Source organism: Rhinolophus sinicus, chromosome 17 (assembly GCF_057876585.1).
Source record: "Rhinolophus sinicus isolate RSI-liver-muscle chromosome 17, RSI-T2T, whole genome shotgun sequence".
NCBI classification, from domain to species: domain Eukaryota; kingdom Metazoa; phylum Chordata; class Mammalia; order Chiroptera; family Rhinolophidae; genus Rhinolophus; species Rhinolophus sinicus.
The window spans coordinates 106,748,957-106,773,833 of record NC_142517.1 but is presented as its reverse complement, the minus strand read 5'-3'; the positions used below and the strand labels follow the sequence as shown (position 1 = coordinate 106,773,833).

The window sequence follows — 24,877 nt, the reverse complement described above, 5'->3', positions numbered from 1 at the left end:
GTGGAGGCTAGTGACTGGGAGAAGTCGCAGTCGGCCCTGGTCGGCTCCTTCCCGCTCCCGGTCTCTCTTACACACCTACTCCGCCTCCCGCCCCGGCCCGCGCCCTCGCTCCTTCTCTCGTCCGGGGCCTCTGCGGGTCTCTCTCCGGGTTTCGGCGCGGCGGGGGCGCCCCGGGGGTGCCCTCGCCCTCCGGGTGCGGGCAGACGGGCGGCGGGCGGGATGTGGCGCCTGGTGCCCCCGAAGCTGGGCCGCCTGTCCCGCTCGCTGAAGCTGGCGGCTCTGGGCAGCCTGTTGGTGCTGATGGTGCTGCACTCGCCGTCGCTGCTCGCCTCCTGGCAGCGCAACGAGCTGACCGACCGGCGCTTCCTGCAGCTCAATAAGTGCCCGGCGTGCTTCGGCACGAGCTGGTGCCGCCGCTTCCTCAACGGGCAGGTGGTGTTCGAGGCGTGGGGCCGCCTGCGCCTGCTGGACTTTCTCAACGTGAAGAACGTCTACTTCGCGCAGTACGGCGAGCCCCGCGAGGGCGGCCGCCGCCGAGTGGTGCTCAAGCGCCTCGGCTCGCAGCGCGAGCTGGCGCAGCTCGACCAGAGCATCTGCAAGCGGGCCACCGGCCGGCCCCGCTGCGACCTGCTCCAGGCCATGCCCCGCACCGAGTTCGCGCGCCTCAACGGCGACGTGCGGCTGCTCACGCCCGAGGCGGTGGAGGGTTGGTCCGACCTGGTGCACTGCCCGTCGCAGCGCCTGCTTGACCGCCTAGTGCGCCGCTACGCCGAGACCAAGGACTCGGGTAGCTTCTTGCTCCGCAACCTCAAGGACTCGGAGCGCATGCAGCTGCTGCTGACCCTGGCCTTCAACCCCGAGCCGCTAGTGCTACAGGTAGGAGCCCGGGCGGGGGGCGTCCTGCCGGGAGGGGCCGCGCGGGGAACGGGAGTAGGGAGAAGCGGCTCCGCCGGTTCGTTTCCCCACTTTGGACCCGGCGGGGCTGAGCCAGGCTGCGGGCGTGGGAAGGGGGCAGCGCTGGGCGACTCCTGGGCGCCGTGCCGGATTGCGGAGGACGACCTGGCTGCTGGATCTTCTGCTCTTGTCACCTAGACACGGGCGCAGGTCGGACTTGACTGCGGATCCTTCAACGCCAGAGGGAGCGCGTCTCGTACGCTCCCAAAATGTCTCTCAGGCGAGTTTTCTTCGGCTCTCCTCCCTGCCTTTCTGTGTTTGTCCGCCGGGTTGCACTTTGACGGCGCAGACTGTTTAGGAGCCCTTGGACCTTTCTCAGTTGTTTTCAAGTGCTCCTTTACCACGTTTGCTCTCTCCTTCAGTACCTTGCATGGCTGGCCTAACGTCGGCCCCAAAGTCTGTTTTATTCCTTAGCTCATTTACCTGGCAGATAATTGGGGCAGTTAATTTGGGGACACGCTGGGAAAGATACGGGCAGATAATGGGAACTGTGGTCAAGGGTGGTGTTAATTCATGAGCCTTGCTTTGGGTGGGATTAGGAAAAGGAAAACTTCAGGCTTCGTTGGATTTGGGGCTGGGAGGGTTTAAGGCCAAGACAGACATTTTCATCCTGATTCTGTGACCTGCCCCATTCATCTGGTATTTGGCTGCAGGAAGGAGATGAAATGTTAGGCCAGGACTAGAGACTGAAAGGAGAGTCTCACCTTTTTTCTAGTTGAGTTATTGGCTCTCTCTTTATTTTGAAAACAAACGTGCCTTTTAGGGGAGTAGGTTGAAAGCTTTTTACTGGTGACGCAAAAAACAAAAACAAAAAACAAGACCTTAAAAAAAAAAACACGAAAACTGTTTACTTTTGGAGTTAATTACTGAATTTCTACACATTTGCACCCGGCCTTAGTGCATGTGTCCTTGGATACTGGTTACAACTGTGGGGTTGTGATCCCTCCTGATAACCAAAGAGAACATTATCTTGCTCCTTTTCCATACTAGTTTTTCTGTAGTATTTCAAACACAAGGTTGAAAAAACCCCAATTTACAATTAATCACAAGTAATTCTGCGCTGCTAATAATTTCACTGATGGGTAGAGGGTTTGTACAAGACAGGATTGTTATTTTTTAACTCTGAAGTGCATGTGTAGGAATGTGCAGTATTCATTTATGTTGCTTTCTTTTCTCAAGTTCCATTCACCAACTTAGGTAAGAGAAAAAACCTGCTTCATTTGATTACTTCAAATATTTTGCCTCAAACAAAACTTTAGTGTGGGTCTTGGTAAATTTTAAGGTGTCACAGGATATATGTAATGGGTGAAATTTAAAGTACAGATTGAATATTTAATACTGCTCTCTTTAACAGTGCGTAGTGTATAAAACTAGCTAAACGTTCGTTGATGAAATTACTTTATTTGCTAGTTTTAAAATTAGTCAACTTCTGAAGCTTAAGGCCATATTTGTGATATATCTATTTGACTTGACACTGTTTTTCATTTAAGCTGCCTTTTCTGTTTGAGAAATAGATGTTTATGTTAGCAAGGTTGGTCCCTGGAGAAAGCTTTAGCATTGTAGTTTGCTGAATAGCCTGTCAAATTCTCTGGGACCCAAAAATTTAGTAAGTAGCTATTGTAGTGGTAATATATGTTTTCTGCACTTAAAATATTGGCTCTCCAAAGGTTTTTATCAGGTAACAACCTGATAATAAAACTAACTAATAATAAAACTAACACTTTAAGAACATTGTATGTTATGTATCCAGTTCTTTATAAACATACCATGGCATTTGAATATAAGAAACTTTGGCATTTGATTTGCACTAAGGTAAATATGCTTTGTTTGGAAGCGTTTCTATTTTTCGAAGTTTGATGTTATCTTGGCATATTCAGATTACTTTATAGTTGAGGTAGTCAAGTGTGCTTGTGTCTTGTTTTCTGATTAACTCTTCCCTGAAACTTTTTCTTTCTGTTTTCATCTTTAGTGATAAACAGCTTTTTTTAAAATAAAAAGTCAGTTATATTCTTGTAGTTTAAACTTAGTGACACAGTTGCTCTGAGTGGGTGGTTAGATGGGTTATAGGTAGGAAAAGAGTTTGTTTTTGGTATGTGAGGAAATATATATGTGTGAACATTGTTGACTGTCATATATAAATTACATTTTTTTATTTAGGCATCCCAGTTCTATAGCTAATTACTGTGTGAAATATAAATTTGGGGTCTTTAGTACCAGTCATTTATATTGGTATGTTTATTTTTTTACCTGATGAACCAGCAAGTATAATAAGACTTACTTATAAGTAAAGGATCTTCATAGAGCTGCTACTTTCTTTATAGAACCACTTCATCTTTGGTAAAAACTAGTGAGTTAAGTATGAACAGTATAATTGAGGTTTAATGATGTATAGTATAAAACCACTAAAATGAGAGGAATCTTAAAATTCTGTGATCAACTACAAAGATTGTTGCACATTAATTCAAATCATTGTGTTCATCACTTTTTGTTAGCTTGATAAACGTATGCAATTTTAGTGTTTATACTGTTTTCTATAAAACTGTGAATAGCTGTTTATGTTAGTTTTGGGTTATTAATTGCTAATGATAGAAAAAACTCAAATTTGCTTATTTGTGTATATTTTTTGGTTCGTGTACTTTTGAAAATATTTTTAAGGGTACAAGTGTGTGTTTTACGGTTTAAAGAAGAACTCACATTTTCCCCCCAGGAGAGGGAGCTACTTATTGAATTTTTGGACATTTGGTGACAAACTAGATTTTTTTCCATTCTTATATTGTCCAGAAATTAACTACTTTTGGAAAAAAGTCTTTTGAGCTGACATTATCAAACTATTCTTAACAAAAGTTCTGGTGTAATAAACATGTTTCCAAAATAAACATTTAAAAATCTCCTTTGGCAAGGTACTAATGAAAGAATTGAAAAATAATGTAGGAATTTAATCCATTAAACTTGCCTCTTGTGATTTTAAGAAACAGTAACAAATTGAAGTTCCTATTATACATGAAAGGAGGCATGTTAAGTATTAAATGTCTGTCTGTAAGGTATATTATACACATGCCTTATCTATGTAATGTAAGGCTATATAGATTTGCAATATAGAATTCCCATTTGAAATGGTATAAAAGCACAGCTCTTTTCACATTCTTGAATAGTTTTACTGGCTTACAGAAACTTACCTATCTCTAAGGAAAGTTGTTCTGTAATAGACTTATCTTCTAAAAATTTTTAGAAACATCAGTCAATAAGATAATACTACTACCTTTATCATCTACTCTGATTCCTTCTTTTCATCCTCTCATTTTTACTTTACCAAGAAGTATATTTTAATTACAAGTATGCCGTAATCCTATGAAAAAAACTGGGGCGAGGGACTTCCTTGATTTTATATTGTGTAATAGCATTCTTGGAATATTCAAAAGTTGACATATTGATATATTTGGCAGGATGGTAAGATGTTTTCTGTCATTGTATTGGTAAATTTTCTACCAGTATTTGTACTTACCTATTGAATTTATAGAAGCTGTGTGTGAGAGAGAAGAATACTGTCTGGATTCCTGGAAGTCCTAACTATTCTCTCTGACTTTATCACCTAGAAGTAGTGAAGAAAGCTCTTGGTTATATCGAGGGGAGGAGGTGGGAATTTGTTTTACTGTTATATTTGTAGAACTTTGTTTGCCTTTGTTTTCTGAATTATGGTTTTAGAGGATTTAAAAAAAAATTACAGTATGTAACATTATTTAAGCTATACATTTTAAACTTTCATTTTAATTCATGTAAATGACATAAATCATTCAAAACACTTTATAGTGCCTTATGCATAGTAAGCATTCAATAAATGTTAGATATTAATTAAAGTAAAAGCAACTTTAACCATATAGTGCATTTGATCAGCTGTTTTGAAGCTTATTTGGATATGGAGCCCCTTAAAGATACTTATGATTCCTGTGATCAACCATACCTTTATTTACATTGATTTATTACACTTCTACATTACAGGATGCATTTTGACAAAAAACTTTTGAGTGCTGTTTTGTCCTTAAAAATCATTTCTGTAGAAGAATGTATTTTTAAGGTGTACTGCCCAAGATCCAGTTTTTGAAGTAAAAAAACATACTATAGCTATTTGCTAATTGTCTTACTTTGGCCAGCTGATAATCTTTTTTATGGGATTCACCTATAAAATGAGACGGTTGGATTAGATCTTTTACTTTTCACCCCCAACATCTTGTGACTCTCACATTCTTGACTTCAGAAATTATTATTTTTCTACTTCTCTTCTGAGCTTGATTTTAACTGGTCGGGTTAAACTCTTCTGAAAGGGGATTGGGGATTTGGGGACTTGGTCCCTACTGCTAGGGGTACAGGGTGGGGGCCAGAATAGATAGATAGCTCTGTTTCATGCTTGTCTTTCTACCCCCAAATTTTTATACATATGAAATCAGATTAAAACAAAACAAAAACCAGAGACTACCTTTAAAGGAAAAAAAATATTTAGGTGAAGGTATCTAAGGACCTTGTGAGGCTATAGCATCTAGAAAGGATGTTCCAGACTTTCTCAGGGATTCTTTTCAAATAGCAGCTTAGGGAGGCACCTACTTCTCTCACCCTGGCTGCTGCTGTAGTGATTGCATTCGCAGATTTAGCTTCAGAGATGATTCTGACTAGGTAGTTCTGAGTAGAGTACTTTTTATCTAATAAATTCGTAAGCTTAAGTCTAAAAGGTTTCTTTCCCCCCTGTTTTTCTGGTTTTTCATCAGCGGTTTCATTAACACCTTTGACACTTGAACATCTTTTCTTGAAAAAGCAAACAAAAATAATAAAATAATTATGTGTACCTCAGGTCCCAAAAAGGAGACTTATATTTTGGAAAGACCATAGAGATAGACAGGAATCCTTAGGAAAGCACCACTTCCAAGTCAGTGGAGCGCAATCATTTGATGCCCTAGCCTATTTTCTGGATTAATCCGTGTTTTTTGACCATTATTGATCCTGAGGCTCTTTCTGTACTTTTGTCTAATCTTTGAACTCTGTTTCTTCATACTTTCAGTGTATGGGTCTCAAGTATGTTAGTGAGAAATCAGAAAGTTTACTTTTTAGGTATATGCTTTCTGGACATAGGTGTTTAGCTTTTTAGGGGATCTCCAGACTGGTTTTCTATTTTTCTGTCTTAAGGTCTCTGGCTTACTTCCTATATTGCTATCATTGCTGCTGATGCTTCACAGAATGCTGACATTTTTTATTTCTTCACTTTTCAATCGTGTGTATTCAACTAATAGGACCTTCACATACATGTTTTGCATTTTTCCTACACGTACAGTGAACCTTAGTAAATGATTGTAGCATGTCTTAAGACTGTAAATTACTAATGTAAGATGAGAATAGTTGTTCATCCTGGTCGTGACCCTGAAAGGCTTTAAATTATGTAATCAGATCTTTTATCCAACTTGTATGTCTTTTTAAAAAATAGATTCTTGAAAGGAAGTTATCTGAAATAGCTGGAAGCTCTTTGGACTTACAGTTCTGGACTTAGAGTCAGAGAACTATTATTTGTTTGTTTGGTAAATAGTCTATGATTTGGATGGAAAGGATCTTTCTAAGCAGCGAGTAGCTTACCGTGTAAGAGGCAGTAGGTATATAAATGACTAATTACAGTCAATATAGCATAATAAGTCCTACAAGAAAAGATACATACACTTGATCAGATGACTTATTTAGGGAGAGGTATCTGTATGTATCTTCATAGGCGTAGATACCAGGGCAGATTTCACAGAGGAATTGAGTTCCTCTGTGGAATTTTACCCATTGGTGGGGGTGGGGGGGCGGGAGTAGTGATGGGGGCAATATTAAGATAGCATTCTCTAGTACCCTAAAATTATTGGATGGCATTGAGCAAGTCACTTAATGTTTTTTAATCAGTAAAATGGGAATGTTAATACTTATCCAACAGGATTATTTTATAAAGACAGGATTATTTAGATAACACACATGAAATGTCTTTAATTACAAAGTTTTTAACAATATATTACTTTGCAAATCATCTTATTCCATTTTTAGATATCTATAGTAGTTGAAAAGTTCTTTAGTATATTATGTTGACATCTGTCTTAGAAATACATGCATTTTACTCTTCCTATGGACAATGTTCCCGTCACCCCCTTTTATATATGCACACATCATAAATACCTATGTGGCTGCTGCTTCAGGTTATAGTTTTTGTTTTGTTTTGTTTTGTTTTGGAATAGTAATTAAAAGGGGGGTTAGGGATTTATCCCATATGAAGTACAATGAATAGAATGAATAGTGTAGGAAACGGCCTTTAGATAAGGATTCAGTAATACAAAGCAAATAATTTAATTGTTCTCTGTAAATCACTACTACAGTTTAGTCTATTTCATGCATTGATGAATAATTTAAAAAATAGAGGTTAAGTCTGAATATTTATAGGTATTCTTAAACTCTGAATCTTAAAAGATTTCTTATCTGAGGTAGGTATGATTCTTCAGGGTCTTCATAGTTTACCTTCCTAGTGCTTATTTGGAGTTTTAACTGTGGAGTAAAGAGACCTGATAAGAATTGTGTGGCCTTGCTCCACAGTGCTAGGAACTGATCTATACGTCCTTGGGATACAGTAAAGATCACAGGACAAGGCACAGTTTGTGTAGGCTTTGCTTTCTGGGGCATTAGGTGTGAACAGCAAACAAAGAAGGTAATTCCAGATTTTACATCTTATAAAAAGATCAAAGCAGATTCCTGTGATGGAGAATTGGATTGGGGATAGAATACTTTAAATTGGGCGGTCAGGAAGAGTGACATTTTAGCTCAAGTGTGAATGATGAGAAAAAGTCAATGGTGCAGAGTGTCTTTAAGCAAGAGATAGGGAAAAAAAGAAAAAAATTAAAAAACCACACAGCAGGATCAAGCATGGGAGCAGAGAAGCGTGGTAAAGTACAAGATTATAGGGAGGTGTAAGCAAGGACCATATCCTGTATAGCCGTGCTGAATGCATTTGGGATTTTATTTTCACAGCAATGGGAAATAATAGAAGTGTTTTTCAGAGGGCTGGGTTTGTGGAGAAAGGGTTTTAAGTGGTGTGAGAGGACACAGGAAAGCTTTTGCACTAGTTTGTGGGAGAGAGTTTGGCGGTTTGGATTAAGCTGGTTGCAAAGGAGGTTATGAAAAGTGAACTGGACAGACCCAGTATATTTTGGAGAAAGAGCTGACAAGACTTTCTTTAAGGGTTAAGGTATGAGGGAAAGAGAAAAGAAAAGGATAATCTGGGTTTTTGGTCTGAGCAACTACTGAGTGATTATTCCTTAGGATGAGGAAGCCCAGAGAAGGAATGCCTTTCATATAGGGGAGCCAAGAGTTTTGTTTTGGCTATGTTCAATTTAAGGCAAAAATAGGAATACAACTCTAAAACCAGGCACCAGGTATTTAATGGAGAGAGATACTGTGATACTAGTGGACATTTTGCTATTCTTCTGAAGGACTGTATTGATTCAGTTTGTTCTTTAAAGGAACCAGGGAAGTTAGTACTGTTCTACTTGGCAGGCTGTTTAAAGAATTCAGGTATCCACTAAAGAAAATAAAGTAGCATTCTTAGGTTAGTGAGTCCAAAAGAAACTTGCATCTTTTTTCTTTGAATTTTTGTTTTATTGGGAGTATAGTGTTTGTAGGTGTGTATATTTCAATGAAGAAATATGGATCACAGTCGCTGGTAGTGAGAGTAGGTAAGAAAGGGTCAGTTGAGACTAGCAAATTTATGCGTATTTGAAATTTGTGGCCAAGTGACTTTTTTCTTTTTGGTTGGGGAGAGCATTTCTTAAGCTATTTATTTTAACTGATTTATTTCTATTAAACTACTAGGTAGTGTTTTTTGTTGATGTGTTTTAACATTAGTTTCCAATTTTAGATACAGCTGTTGAACCTGATATTCAGTGAAGTAACATAGCCTTATTTTCAAAACATTGCTTAATATCATTGGAATCTAGGTGGGTGGAAAATGGCATTCAGAAAATCATTTAATGAAATAAATGGAAGATATCCTATAACTTGAAAATTTTGAGATTATTAAGATTCTACAGTATTTGCAATGTGTTTTGGCCAGTATTTTGTAGTGTAAGTTATAAGAAACTAAAGTCTTAGAGAAATTTTAGCAAAAATTAGGTAACCGTTAAATTCTCCCAGTAATTTTACTGTGTTCCCCCTTCCAGACAGTTCACAAAACTGTGAACACATTAGTCTGTCACCAGTACAGTTGACTAATCTCTATGAACAGCTGTTATAACATGCATTACCACAATGGGATTTTGTTCAAATTTGGGCTTTTAAAAATAATTTTGAAACTTAAATTGAACGTTTAAGCATTTTCTAAGCTTTTGATAACATATACTTTCTAAAAGTGTTCTCAAGTTTAAATTTATGTGTGTAAAAATGCCAGTTCTGTAGAAAACCTATAACCAGAATTTAGTTTGTATATCTTCATTATAGATGTTTTTCAAGTCAGTTTCTTTTTACTGAGAATTTCCTCCTCTAAAGAAAAAAAGTCTTGTAACACATTTCTTTAGGCAAACTACAGAGTTACGTTCCTTTTAATGAAATGTCGTAAGGTAATAAATGACTGTGAAATATTTTATATTTCTTTTATGAAAGGAATTATGTATGAAAGGATCTTTTAAATTTAGTATGCATACCCTACTTTTGGACATGTAAAGAGGGAAAAAAGATAATAGAATAGAAGCACTTTAGAATTGGCCTTATTTTAATCTATCAGTTACATGCTATTCAATGTTTGTAAGTAAGTGAGGAAATAAATGAATAAACCCAAAAGGTACTGTTTTATGTTGTATTACTCATACATTCCACATCTCCTTTTTTCATGACTGTTCTGACATAATAGAATAAAATGACCTTAGTAACCTGGGAGAGCAATGTATGTTGATGAAAGGGTATTGTGACACTGTAAAACATGTTTTCTAGAATACCATTATGTACCACAGGATGTTGGTTAATTCCAGGATGTGAGATATTTCTGAAAGGTAAGGCTTTGACATACATATATATACACACACACACACCGTGTTTCCCCGAAAATAAGACTTAGCTGGACAGTCAGCCCTAATACGTCTTTTGGAGCAAAATTTAATATAAGACTGGGTCTTATATATATAATCTTTTTTTTTTTTTAACAGTATGTGGACCATGTCAAGGAGTTTTTGTGTTTCATTCTATAAGGCCCAACATAATCTGGACCCTGCTTCCCTCTCCAGACCATATTACCTCAAGCTAATTCCTCCTCATTCATTTCACTGCAGCTGCTTTGGCCTTTTTTTTTTTCTTTTTTTTTTTTTTTTTTTCCCCAGTTCGGAGAAGACAGTTTTTGACCCTAACATGCAGCTGGAAAATTCTTACTGCCCCATCCCCTGTCTAATATTATTCTCATCCTTTAGGTCTCAGCATAAGTAACATTTCCTTAGAGAGGCTGCCCTCTATCACACAATCAAAAATAGGTCTCTACTCTTTCTCCATATACTTTACTTTTCTGTAATTTCTGACACATTCTGTAATTTATGATTTATGTGTTTAATTCAGGCTAAAAAAGCTTCCAGAGAATAGGGGCTATGTTTTCTTTACAACTGTTGACTTAGCGTTTCATGGTGGAGATAGGCTAGATCTAGGATTTTTAAATTCAAAATATTGATTTATTCCACAGCAGCTCTCACTGCTTTTTACTCCAGCTGCTTATAATAGTCAGTGAAATGTGGGTTAATTTAGAATCCCTCATCTGCAATTCCAGATTTAAAAACCTTTAGAGATAGGTTTTGTCAAATTAAAAAAAACAAAAGTGAAAACCCGTGAAGTAATTTATGTGCTTTATCCCACTTAGGATGAATAAGCTTACATTATTTTTGCAACATAATATGTTTTTTGGTGAAGTGTTTCCCCAGGCTACTGGAGGTGGTATGTAGTACTAGTTTGAAATATATGCTTTGTTACCTTTCTAAAATCTGAAAACTGAAACAGACAGATACGGGGTTGAGGGGCCCTACTTCCCTTCTTCTACTTGTGTGAGTTTAGTTAGGCAAATCATGTAAAGTGTGCTGATAAGATTGAACTGCGTTTACAACTCAGGTACCCTCCACCTCTAGAGTTCTTAGGTTCCACATCCCCTTCATTGACCACATAAGCTATCGTGATACTTGGTTTTTGATCAATAGATAGGTGATAGATTACTTCAGTATTTAGAATTTACTTTGTGTTGCTTATATATTATCAATGAAAAGCAAATTATAGTGCTCTGTGCATATACATGTTACCAAGTTTTTAATTTTTTTGTGTTTTTAGTATTTGTGAATGCCCTATACGTTTCTTGTGGCACTGAATGTTTTTAAAGTCTGGTAACTAATTTGTATATTCCATGGTAAATTAGAAACTACTAGAGAGCAGTGAAGATGTATTTCTAATTTTGTGGTTCTTGGCTATATTTGGAAGGAGTTTATTATTTGTAGATGCTTTTCATATCAGTAGGTGATATGAAAATAAGCACATCTCTTGATGAATATGTAGACTTTTTATTCAGCAGATTTAAGTAGGAAGTATGAAAATGTTTTGGTAAGCAATTCTTTATAAAGTAGTATTAAATCTACAAAGTACATTTCATACTTTTTTTTCCCTTTGATTGTTGGATTTCCCTGTTGAATATGTTGGTATAAATGTTTTCCAGTTTTACAGAGGAAGAGACTAAAGCTTTAAGTAAGAAGTTTTGATTTTGCCAGGGTCACACAGCTGGTGAGATACAGAGGTGAAGGTAGACCTTAAAAGCTAGCCTTGTGATTTTTATTTAAGTCCATTATTCTACTTATATGCTATATTGCCCTTTAAATATAGAATTTTAATATGTACCATAAAGAAAATAAAATATCTAAATTTCCTAATCTTGATTATGTACATTTTATGTCACCTTCTTTTTATTTTCTCTTAAAATAGAAGATGACCGTAGTGGTTTTGTTCATTTGTTTCTGAAACCTTGGCTTTAAGCTACTATTAATGCGTGTAATATTGTTATTACTTGAGTTTTATGATATCCAAGAAATAGCTTATGGTTTTCTGTTAAAAAGGAAAAGATACATAGACATGCTTTCATATTCAAAATACTTTTTATAAATTAACAGGGAAGTCATTTAATATGTCTTTAAATCATAGCAGTTAACCATGTTTGACTTACTGCTTAAATTTCCATTTTTAATTTTTACATTGGTAGTAATATTCAGTGGATGTTTTCTTTGAAAAAAGACAGTAATTTTATAATTATTTTGTGCTGTTGTACAGTTTTAAACTGATGTTTAGATTTAAAAACTTAACATGTTATAGTTTATGACATACATTCAAGCCTGATGAAAAGCCCTGAACAATTAACTGCAGTGGCTTAATCCCATTAGAACTTAAACCATTCAGTTTAAAGACTGAAAAGTATTTATATATACTGAAAAGTATTTGTATATATTTTTTAATTGTAAATAATTCATTAAAATACGCACATTTTACTGTAGATTATTTTAAACTATGTTCCCTGTTGTCTTAGGCAATTTGAAAATCTGATTTTAAGATTTGGTTTAAACTTTAAAAAGTCAACCTCAGCAGTAAACTTTTTTTTTATACTAGCTACTGTGTTTTATGCACTGTGGGAGTTTGGTAATCGGGAAGTATGAAGTTGTATTTCTTATTGTTTGATACACTTAAGAAATCCAAGCAAAAACGTCTTAAAATTTTGTCTCTCAAACTCTGCTTGACCATGATCATTTTGGTTCTGAGCCAGAATTGTTTTAAATACAAATTATAAATATGTTGGCTTCCTTTGAGCATTTTCTTTGTACTGCAATGTATTCAATAGAATTCTGTTCTCATTAATGAAATCTGACTATCTTGATGATACAATGAAAATTCTTGTCATGTGAGCAAGTGGTGTGAATTCATTTATTAAAGTTCTTCCAAAGATTAGGTAGCAAACTATATGAAAGAATTGTAGTGTTCTTCTTAAAATGAAGCATAGCAGGATTTCAGTTAATATTGTCAGAAATCACTATATGAATATAAAGTTGCTCAATGTGACATTTGTTCATATATTTTATCTTCTATGAGGGACTTGGGTAATGAAGTGTATATTTGACTGTCGTTTGCCAGTTGGAAAGGCTCCAAACACAAGGAGGCAGTTGTACATGTGCAGACATTGGCAGGGTTCCCTTTTCTCCTGTTGTCAAAGACCATTTTATTTTCACAAAGATTTGTTTGTATCTGTTCTACAATATGGCATGTGAATAATATACCAAAAGTGTATGGAGGAGTGTTTTGTTTTAATTTTTGCATGATAAAACTATATAATCACACATTTACTTAGTTTTAGTGATTTCACTTTTTATGTCAGGGACATTATACTTGAGTATTTCTGCGAAGCAGTTAAATCTTTTGTAACCATTTTGTCTAACTAAATTTTCAAAGTCCTAGAGGTATTTTAAGTTGGGAGGAAAAGTTGAAAATAACATGTGGTTAGTAGACAGTTTTTACACTTCACATTGGACATTAGCAGTCTGTCACTTTTCCCAATGTCCAAAAGAAATAAAAAAATTTCAGGTATAAGATTAAAAATATGCTTTCTCCTAATGGCTAAAGAATCAATAGATATTGTCTCTGAACTAAAATTGAATCAATTCACTTAGTATATTTAAAGATTCATACTATCGTATTTAAATTCCTAGTATATATAATTAGTGTTATCACAAAACTGCAGATATTAAAATTTAAATGAAAAGGTTATATATAAACAAGTACAGTTATTGTGCATTGATAGAGTTGAAAGGAAGAACAGATGAAAATAGGTAATTATTTGGATGAAGTTTAGTTCTAAAAATATTTTTTGTTTTAAAGTTTATAAAATTTTAATATACTTTTGAGTTTTGTCAATTTTATAAAAACTCAGTAAAATTAATATTACTTAATTTCTTAAGGGGTCCCAGAAGAAGACCTTTATCTCCAACCCTTTTAATGTATGTGAATTGTTCAATTTTTAGCACTAGAAATAGGCTGTTTAAATTCTGTAATGTTTAGCTTTGTTTCCCCTGCACTGTTTGTGTAAACATCGTAATTTTTTCCAATTTAAGGAAGGTGCTAGGCTAAAGGAAATGGCTCTTAAAACACACCTCTTCTGGCCAGTGATCTTCAAGAAGTTGTTGAAAATATCACTTCCCATCCTTTTGCACCCCAGTGGTTGTGTTGTAGGTTGGCATTTTAGCACTGGAAAGTACCCTAGATAAAGCTTATCATTGTACTTAAGTTGAAAATGATTTTTTTCTGGTCATGGAAGACTTGTTTTAGGATGTTAATCCTCCCAATGGTTGTAAAATCTTTTAGAAAACCTTGCTAAGATTAGAATACATTTAAAGTTGGGCTAAAGGTGAACAGAAAATGTGGTGGTGGAAGAGAAACAAGACTAACTTGGAACCAAAGGGACTTGGAGAGGAAGTTGCACTGATAGAAGGTCAGATGGCTCTTTCCCAACTTTGGGGTATAGATAAAAGACGCTTCCCAGGAATCTTTCTAAATTCCACGCCTGACTGCTTCTGGACTAGGTAAGGCATCTATTAAATGCTCTCTTAGGACCTGTACCATTTCTTAGTAATTAACACTTAACTGTATTTATAATTAATTGTTCGGTATCTGTCTTCTCATCTAAAGATTTTATTTTAGAGACTCTGTTTAGCTCACTTTTATTGCCAGCATAGTGCAGTCAGTGCCTGGTGCCTGGTAAATACATGCTGACTAACTGGCCTACAGTGCTATCTGTTCCAAAAGAATTGGTTGATTGTACTTAAGACACAAATCAAGATAAAGGAAAGCGTAAATACTTTTAGATTTGATAATAAAGAAGATTGTTGCATTTTGTTGATCAGTTTGGTTCTGAGATTTTGATAAGCAAGACTTATTCTATTTTAGCTTTCTAATATAATCTATTAAAATTTGTTGTCAGATCCATAGTAATGATATGGGTTAGAAAAGAAATCAGTTTTTCTCTATGAAACTACTGAATATAACAAGAAAATCCAAGCTCATGCCCAGTAGCAATCTCTACAGAAAGGATCTGGGGATAGACCTAGGATGTCTTCACCAGAATGTCTTATAATACCAAGATAATTCTTTTGTAGAGTTTTCCATCTGATGAAGGTTGGCCATTTGCAAAATACCTTGGAGCTTGTGGAAGAATGGTGGCTGTAAATTATGTTGGAGAAGAACTGTGGAGTTACTTTAATGCACCATGGGAAAAACGAGTTGACCTTGCTTGGCAGTTAATGGAAATAGCAGAGCAGCTTACAAACAATGACTTTGAATTTGCACTCTACCTCCTGGATGTCAGCTTTGACAATTTTGCCGTTGGTCCTAGAGATGGGAAGGTAATCATTGTGGATGCTGAAAATGTTTTGGTTGCTGATAAAAGGTTAATTAGACAAAGTAAGTATATAGCTTTCAGATTTGTTTTTGTACATATTGTTTTTCTATGTCAAAATAATGTTTTTATATGAAGGAAACATTAAATTTTCTCCCTTAGATGGCAACCTTGCATCTTTCTTTGTTTTATTTGACCAGTATCAGTAAACAAATATTGATTGATTATACTTGCACTTTTAGTCACAATTTCTCCATGTTTAGTAAAATAGCTTTTGAGTTCAGTCTGATACAGATATACTCGGAGTGTGTATGCATGCGTGTCTTTTTCATACTGTCTGTTGTATTCTGTAGTTTAGGAGTCTAACGTAGAATTAAGTTTTTATATTCTAGTTACAGGCTGCCAGAGAGACAATGCTGCTGTCATGGAGGAAGGCCTTGTTTTCCTGTGGGGTCTCTTACAGTGATGTTCTGTGGGGTCCCTATAGTGAATTATTTTTTTCTTTTAACCATTTAGGTGATTCCTAGCACTGCTCTCTAACTTTGGTCTTGACATTATAACATCTCACCCAAAACCTTGCTCTCCATTTATCTGTGAGCCATTCACAGTGCAGGTAGGCAGAGTACCTAAAGTGTTTTGAAAATTAAATGCCACAGGAACTTCAAAGCTTCAGGGACAAAGCCTTTAGTTCTCCAACTATCTACTTAATTAAAAGAAACTGAGGGGTTGGTACTCCATGGTGAGGGTCTTATGTTTTTACTTCTCTCCCCTCCCTGCATGTGAGGATCCTCTGATGAACAGAGACCGCAGTTTGTGGCCCCTGGGAATGCAGTGAACGTAACAGCAGCATCCCAGGTTGACGCTCTGCATGATCTTAGCTGATCCTGTTACATTCTTGATTTTCCCAGGGCCTTGTTCTGATTCCATACTCACTGAATCACAAACTGTTTGTGATTAATTCTCGCCCGCCATGTAGATCCTCCAGGGGTGGACACCCTGCTGGAGTGCTTTCTTCCCCACTTCCCTCTTCCTGCATTTGTGAAGGTTGTAGCAGCTTACTTGAGGCTTTCCTTTTTTAAAGTGTACAGTTCAGTGGCTTTTATTATTTCGACAGAGTTGTGCAACTTGCCTAAAATTTTAAAATATTCTACTGTTTGTAAAAATATATTTTTTTGATGTGGACATTTCCTGGGATAGACATTACAATTTTATACCTACCACTTCTGGACTCTGAACACAACCTTATAGTTTCGGTCTTCTTGCACCTCATACAGTGAGTGTTGGTCCTGGTGCTTTAGCCCTGTCCAGTTCTTCCCAAGTATCTGTAGGAGGGCTGTCAAGTAGGCACTATGCAAAAGGCCCTCTCTATTCATTCACCCTCTTTTCTGAATTCTTTCTAGTAAATGACCTTTTTTGTTTTTCTTCACAGGGAAATTGAGGTCTCCATGTGGTGTCTCTCTTGGTGTCCTTCCCTTTATCTTCTAAATGAATAAAAACAATACACATTCATCCTTTCAGAGCAGATCCTTTTTTGAGAATTTGTTTAATCAGTTATCTTCTTTAAAATCCAGTTTTTCTTTACCTTCCCATAAACCAGTTTGTATGAGACTTTCCTGCTTTCCCTTGCTTCTCAGCTGTTTTTAAAAGTATTGCTTACTCTGTCTGTCTCTACTTCCTTGGCCTCAGTTCTTTCCTCAGCCTTTGAAACCTGACTTAGAAGTCTGCATTTCCATTAGCAACCACCTAATTGGCCAATTCCTGTAGTGATTAGTAACAAGTTCCTGAAATTCTTTACTCCTTTGATTTCCTTCTACTCATATAGTTCCTTTTTTAAAACGTAAATCTGATTTTATCACTCCCTCGCTTAATGCTCTTGGTGACTTCTCATTGTTCTTCAATTAAAATTCAAATTGCTTGACCAGGGCATAATGTCTGTGACTTGACCCTCTTCTGATTCATTTGTAATATTCCTCTGTCCATTGTCACTCTCAATACCTCAGTTGCTTCAGCTACAGTGGCCTTTTGGTTTCTTGAAGGAAACTTTCCATTTCTGGGCTTCCCATGTGCTGTTTGCTCTGCCTAAAATGCGTCATTTCTCTTCCACATACCACTAGCGATTAGTACTTGTCTGTCAAGCCTTAGCTTAAATGTTAACCTCTGAGAGAGACTTGACCACTAGATCTAATGAGACAGGGTAGTTTCTTTCATAAACCTTTCTACTGTTGGAAACTGCTCTTTCCTTCATAGCATTTCCCACAATTTGTGATAGCTAATGTTTGTTTATTTACTTGCTTAAAGCCTATTTCACGTAGTTGATTATAAACCAGTGAGGGTAGGAACCATGTATTTTTTACCTGTTTACCATTATACACCCTTGCATGCCCTAGGGTAGGCATTGAAATAATTATTTGCTGAATGAGTTTCTTTCACTAACCTCTCCTCTGCCAACGCCTTAAGTTTTAAGGTTCTGCCCACAGTCTTTTTTTTCCCCTTTGCTTTCAACATGCTTTCCAGTAGAGTCAAGCTGTTGTGTTGGCTCCATCAAGCCTTGTGTGCTGGTGCGTTCTAAGTGTGTGTGCTGTATCTCTGTCTATTTCTAGTTGTGCATAGTGCACGCCCACCTGAATACCTCAGAGCCACTTTATATTTGCTCTCTACATAAAGCATTAATACTGTTGTGTTAACATGTCTACTTTGTCATTCGGTTCTAACCTTAAACTTAGACACTTACCTGTTGATTTTTGTCTCAAATATTTCTACAATCTGTCTTTTTTTCCTGGCCCTCTTTTAGTTTCTGTCCTTGTGTTGGTCTCTCCAGTCTTCAGCCTTGAGTTATCTTTCTATAAAACATCATGGCCATGACCACACATGGCACAGCCTGTTTCTCTAGCCTCACCTACAGCTCCTGTCTCACACTCTAGCCACAGTGCATCTGTGTTTCCTGAGCCTAGATGGAGCAGCCCCTAAGTCCATGCCTCTGCACGGACTGTGTCTCTCCCCCCCCCCCCCCCCCCCAGAGCTGTTTGCTCTCTCTCCTTTTTCCCAGGTTTGCTTATCTTGTGAGGCCTAAAGCAGATGTTTTCCTTGTAGCCTTCTACAATGCCAGGCAGAAGCGGTGCTTCCTGTGCTCCTGTAGCTCAGCGTCATGCTACTGTATGGCACTTGATGTGGTGGAAGGTTTCCCTCTAGACTGAGCCCTTCCGTGGTAGAGATCTTGTCTGCTCTTTCCGCCGGGCAGTGTACTGCCAGTACATGTCTGCATATAAATTAATATGTTTAAAATTATAATACAATTTTAAGAACAAATACTACTATGTTAATTAGTGGGAAGCAATGAGAACTCTTAAAATGTATTTTTCTCTTTCTGCTTTCCCCCTTTTACAGATAAACCTGAAAATTGGGATGTGTGGTATGAAAGCAAATTTGATGACTGTGATAAGGAGGCTTGCTTATCATTTTCAAAAGAAATTCTTTGTGCTCGTGCCACTGTGGACCACAATTATTATGCTGTTTGTCAGAACCTCTTATCCAGACATGCCACCTGGCGTGGCACTTCCGGAGGCCTGCTCCACGACCCACCGAGTGACATCGTCAGAGATGGCCGACTAGAGGCCTTGCTGGATGAGTGCGCCAACCCAAAGAAGCGCTATGGCAGATTCCAGGCTGCAAAAGAACTGCGTGAATATCTAGCACAATTAAGTAACAATGTGAGGTAGTCTATGGTGAACTTTACTTTTCTCCATTTAAGTAGCACTGGCAAAAATGAAACCACCAAAAAGTATCTAGAAAAAAGAAATTAGTAAGTAATACATTCAGAGGATAAACTTGCACTGATAGATCTTATGTTAACATCCATCAAAATGAGACATTACTTCAAAATCACATGATTCTTCTGCAGATGAGTTTGTTCTTACACTGTGGAGGCTTGAGCTGTCAGTGACTGCTTTGTCCGCCTGAACGCCTGAGTGGGTTAATGAATATTGTTATGCTATTGGAGATGAATCTGATAGTTACATTGGCTTGTGTATCAAAGGGTACTTGGTACTTGACTCAGTTTGCATTACTATCATGATTTTGTGAATCTCTTGCATTTACTTTGAATGTCAAGTTAGATTGGTCTGTTTTATAGGCCACTTTTTCCTTCTGATGTGTAGGGGTTTTTGTTTTGTTTTTCCATTTTTATGTTTTATTATTCAATTTTACACATTCGGGTTACTGTAGATATTCATTTAAATTTGGACTAGTTTCCATTCAGTGCTATGCGGTACACATTAACTGTTAGGGCAGGATTCCCAGGTTTACTGTGTTTTCTTCAGAAAGCTGAGTATTTTATTATGTAAATACTTTTATCCCCACTTTCTGTGGTTTCACCATTGCATGAGATCATTTAAGGTTATTTAATGGTTACATCACTCTATGCCAATAATTCTAAGTGTACACTAAACATGAAGTTTGGCATATGTAGCAAAATGTTATTTAAAAGGCTTTAAGAAGAGTGCTAGCAATCTTCACCTCAATGTTAATTTTGATTAAGGAAAAAAATAAACCAGTATTTTTAAAATGCTAACTAGTCCAAGATAGTAATGCATATGCCAAAGAAATATTAGACCTAGTTCCATGGGTAGGTTTTAAAATTGGTCACCGAATCATTCTTACTGTCCCATTCTTCCAGTACTTTAACTCGGTCATTATTCAGTTTAGGTCTCCCTGGTTGTTTTTTTATGTTGAGAAGTTAAGCTACTGCTTCCTCGCATATGTAACTTTCAAGATACCTTACCATTCATTCATTGGTACTTTTGCAAAAATTAGAACCATAGTCCTTGTCTGAGTTTAATCAGGTATCATAATGTTTTAATTGATGGACTAGTAATTTTTCCTGTAAGCAGATGGTTTAGCCCGTCTGCCAAACTTGGTCTTCATTACCCAGTTTTTAAACATCAAAATTTAAGTATGTGGATAGAAATGAACAAACGTGTGAAATTTGTGGACTATTTTAAAAGTTACAATATATATTGACTATCACAAACAGTGATACTTTTCTGTTTGAAATCATTAAATTTGTTTATGGCAAAGTTTGATGTAGTGTACAGTATTTAGTTCTAGATTCACTTTATTCTTAATCATAAAGTGATTAAAATACACACAACCAAAGCCAGGTTTGTTTTTGTTTCTCCTCCATTCCTTCAGCAACTATTTATTGAACATCCACACTGTGCCAGGCACAGTGCTAGCTGCTACACACTGAACATGACATGGTTGTCACACACCTTCATGTTGGTATTTCCTAAGTTGGAGTAGCATTCGTTAAGTTAGGATGATGCTTTTGTGTTATTTTACTGTTGTAACGGAAATTCTACTTGTACCATCTGTAACTGGGTTACTATAAAAAGAGCAGTATGAAGTTAATAAAGGTGATCCCAGTTTAAAACTGGAAGAAGGGTAAGATCTCTCCATTATAAAATAGGTTGCAATAGGTTAACTTTTATACATCAGTACATTACCTATATCAACTAGCCCTCAAAGAAACATTTAAGTGCTAGAAATTTTTACTAACCTGACTTTTTACAACTTTGGAAAACTTTAGGGGAGTAAGTAAAATTACTTGTCAGACATTCGCCTCTTACTCAAAACTCCAAGTAAAATACACATTTTCAAAATGGACACCTTTTATATTGATAAATATTCATTGCAAACTTTAGAATGCCAATCACAGAGGGGTTGTCTTCCTGTGGTTTAGCAAACATTTATCTTACTTTTGGGAAGAGTGATTTGTGATTGCAGAACAGGAAGTGAGAAAACAGCTGCCAGCAGTGATTGCTACTGGAGGTAGTTTTTTTATAACTACCATTTTCCCCGTGAGATTATGTGGAATTTCTTTTATCTTTGAAAAAGGTTGAGGAGAAGATAGTAAAAGAATTAGGAATTTAAAATTACAGGGAAAAATATGTATGTGAAAAGCAATAAATATTTTGTTCACTTTGCTATCAAGATATTCACTATCAGATATTTATTATACAGCAGCAATTTATATTTTTAATCATTCCCCATTAATAGACACAGTAAAATATTTTTGAATCAGACATTTGGGGTTTGTATGTGCATTAAAATTGTCTTTTGTACTGTAAGTTACTGTTTGATTTGAATATTTTATCAGAACTGTCTCCCTGTGCCTTTACAATATAAAGTTGTTTCTACAACTTTAATGATCTTAATAAAGAATACTTTAAGAATCACACTTGTCAGACTATCTGTTAACTTCAAAGATCTAATTTTTCCTTGAGTGGAAAGTTGTGTAGATAAGTTATTTTTTTCCTCTTGCATGTATTTTGATACAATTTTTAGAAACTATCTGGTTGGATGTGAGCTGGACTTAAGGTATTTGTGTTTTCTGTTTTTCAGTGATCGTGACATTTTAAGCTTTTACTACTAAAATGGTATTAACACTTCATTATAGAATTTTTCAAATGTATCCAAGAGAATAATTAATGAACAATAGTGTAACTGTGGTTAATACTAACTTCGAAAGTTATCAACATGCTGAAACTTGTTTCATCTATACCTCAACCTACTTGCCTCCAGCTTATTTTGAGAAAATCGGAGAGAGATCGTTTGATTAAAATGTACACATTAGGTGTTTTCCCCTCCAGCAAAATCACAATACTATTTCACATCTAAAAAATTAGTGATACCTCAATGTCGCTAATACAGAAAAGCTCTCAAATACCACTGGTGTTTTCTCAAAAGCTCAAAATCCAATTATATAAGCCACTGGCTATATACAGGGGTAATTTGATGATCAATAAGCATAATAACTAAAATGGATCGAAACACATTAAATGTGAATTAGGCATTCAAAATGATAACAGCAACCAAAACCAAAACAAGTCAACTTAGTCATCTTTGGAAGGATATTGAGGAATTGTTCTGAAAGAATGGTAACTTGGAGAGAAAGAAGCATTTATCCTGCCTTACCCCAAGGTAGTCAAATAATTGAAAGCGAAGAATCTGTAGAATTATTCCAGTTAATAAATGCAGAAGGTGTGTTAGAATATCACTATTTTGCAGTTGCTAATTAATTGACAAAAGCTAGGCAGTGATCATCAATGGCTGCTAAAGCTATTAATTGAAAAGCTGATGAGGAACTTGGGCAAAGGCCTATCTTTACCTTAAGTGAACCTGTCTATTTTTTGCATCTAAGATACTCTTGGAATGTCAGCAACCTCCCTTTCCAGACCTTTCAGGGCACAGCCCACCCGCACCAGAGCAGGAGACCACAGAACCCCTTATTGTTACCTTGTTCCAATGCCACCTCTATGTGCTATAAATGTTAATTGTTAATTATCCTGTACCCACCAATGTAAAAGTATGTGTACCCCGAGATTTCCCCACTTTGCTTTCTCCCATCCCCTTAATCTACCACCAGTGGACTCCATGTAACCCTCCTTATGTCTCCTCCTTTGGTTCTAAAAAGTAAGCTGCAAAACTGCCATTCTCCAGAGAGTTTTTTCAGTTCATTAAGATTTTGCTTCCTGGCAATTGTCAGTTTGTCTCAAAATTCTCTACAGGATAGACGTTTCTTACCAAGACGCTAGGGATCATCCTCAACCTTTTAAATTTTTTTCCTTTCACTTTTCTTTATCCTACAAATAGTGTTGAAACTGTAGCTCATGCCTTGTACCCTAAGTTTTAAGAATATAGACTTGTAAGGAAGTCCACCTTGAAAGGTGAAAGACCATTAAAAATAAGCTCAACAGTTACTCAAACAGGTTTAGGATTTTGTTAACTTTAGCTTTCCTTTTCTATGTATATCACAGATGTATATTTCTATGTATATTTCATTTTCTGTGTAACTCAAAATATTGAAAACGGTCATCTATAGGATGTTAGATGAAGATACAACTAGCAGAAGCAATGTTCTTTCAATATTTCATTTTAATCCTGGAACAAAGTCAAAGACTAATGTCATTAAGTGGTCTAATTAATTTTTAATTTTTCTTTTTATATTTAAAGACATTAATTATTGGTTTTAGTTTTTGTAATGCCTTCATCCTTTTCTTCCCCTTTTTTTTGGGGGGAAGGGGACTTAGTTACCCCAAATTACCTAATTATACTTGTGGTATCCTAAGTTATCTTTCCGTTTTTTATATACTTGTGAAGTTTTGGTTGCTGGGAAGGGAGTGGTGAGGAAAACACACCCACCCCAAATTATTTTCTGAGACTTGCTTTAAAAGATGTGTTTTCAGTTGTCTCATCAATTCTGAAACTCAACCTTTTAGAGTTTTTTTCTTAATGCCTATATTTTTAGAATAACACCATGAGTTGAGTTTCTTTGATTTTTCTCACTTATTGGGACACTATGTTTTTTGTCATCCTTTTATGTAATGATTTTAAGACATAACTTATTTTCAAATGGGAAAGTAGAATACGGTAAGAATTAGGAGAAGTTACAGACAAGATTTTGGTCTTATGAAACTAGTTAATGATGCTGATGTACTCATAGTGAGATACAAATTTTTTTTTTTCAGTATCAGATGTACAAAGCAATGTAATAGTTAGACATTTACACCCCTCACAAAATGATGTCAGACTGAGAAAGACAGATACTGTATGATCTCACTTAGATATGAAGTTTTGAGGATAGTTCTCTTCCTCTAGCACTAACATTCTTCGAAAAGTAGTTTGCTGTTCTTAAAGCCATAAATAGAAATCAAACACTTGTTCATTCCACATGGAAATAAGTTTCTCTGATGTCATTTGAGACAAGGCAATTAAAAAAAGGAAAGCCATCTTTGAACTGTTAAAAATACGTACTTCGATGTTCCTGAGAAGGAGAGTGAGTCTCTTCACACTTGCCAGTTCTCATCTATGAGACAGTGTACATATTACGCAGAATTTCCTGACTCTTAACTGGACAGATGGAGTAATGTTTGGGCAAACACTTCGTAAGTTGTCACATGCTATACAAATGTATTGTAATAGCATATTAACAGTGATGCTCTGCCCAGAGAGAAAAGAAAATTTATTCAAGGATTAAATAATACGCTTCTTGCTTCCTGGCAGTGCATAGCCACCAATGTGAGGACTGGAAACTAGTTTTAGTAGGGGGAGAGGCAGCATATATTTTTAGAAAACTTCCTATGGTTTAGGTGAAACTGCCAAAGGTGAGTCAGCATGAGAATTTAGTTTCTAGTTTCTTGTGCTTTATAGGATAATTGATATCAGCAAGGGAAAAAATAATTCAAACTTTTTTGGGGAAGGAGGACTGATCCAAGACTATTTACTATTGTCAGATTCTCATTCTTGAAGCTTAATTTTTCCATCTCTTTTATTGAACTACCCAAAATAAGAAAAAATGTCACTTACCACGATCCTTAAGGTACAGCTACTTGTTTTCAGCTCATTTATTATAAGTTGTCTTTAGTTTATCTGATCAAAATTAAATGAAACCAGGATCTATAAATTAAGTCTTACTGACAGTTCTCAAGAGAG

The 24,877-nt window shown here is 36.4% G+C and overlaps 1 protein-coding gene across 1 annotated transcript; it reads left to right on the top strand.

Annotated features, from left to right (window-relative positions):
• The first annotated feature begins 75 nt into the window (after positions 1–75).
• On the top strand, positions 76–21,621 carry DIPK2A (divergent protein kinase domain 2A). Its single transcript, XM_019750561.3, has 3 exons — positions 76–876; positions 15,150–15,453; positions 18,773–21,621. Exons 1-3 carry the CDS (start codon positions 220–222, stop codon positions 19,102–19,104), a joined length of 1,293 nt encoding a protein of 430 aa, XP_019606120.1. The 5' UTR covers positions 76–219; the 3' UTR covers positions 19,105–21,621.
• The last annotated feature ends 3,256 nt before the right edge of the window (positions 21,622–24,877 follow it).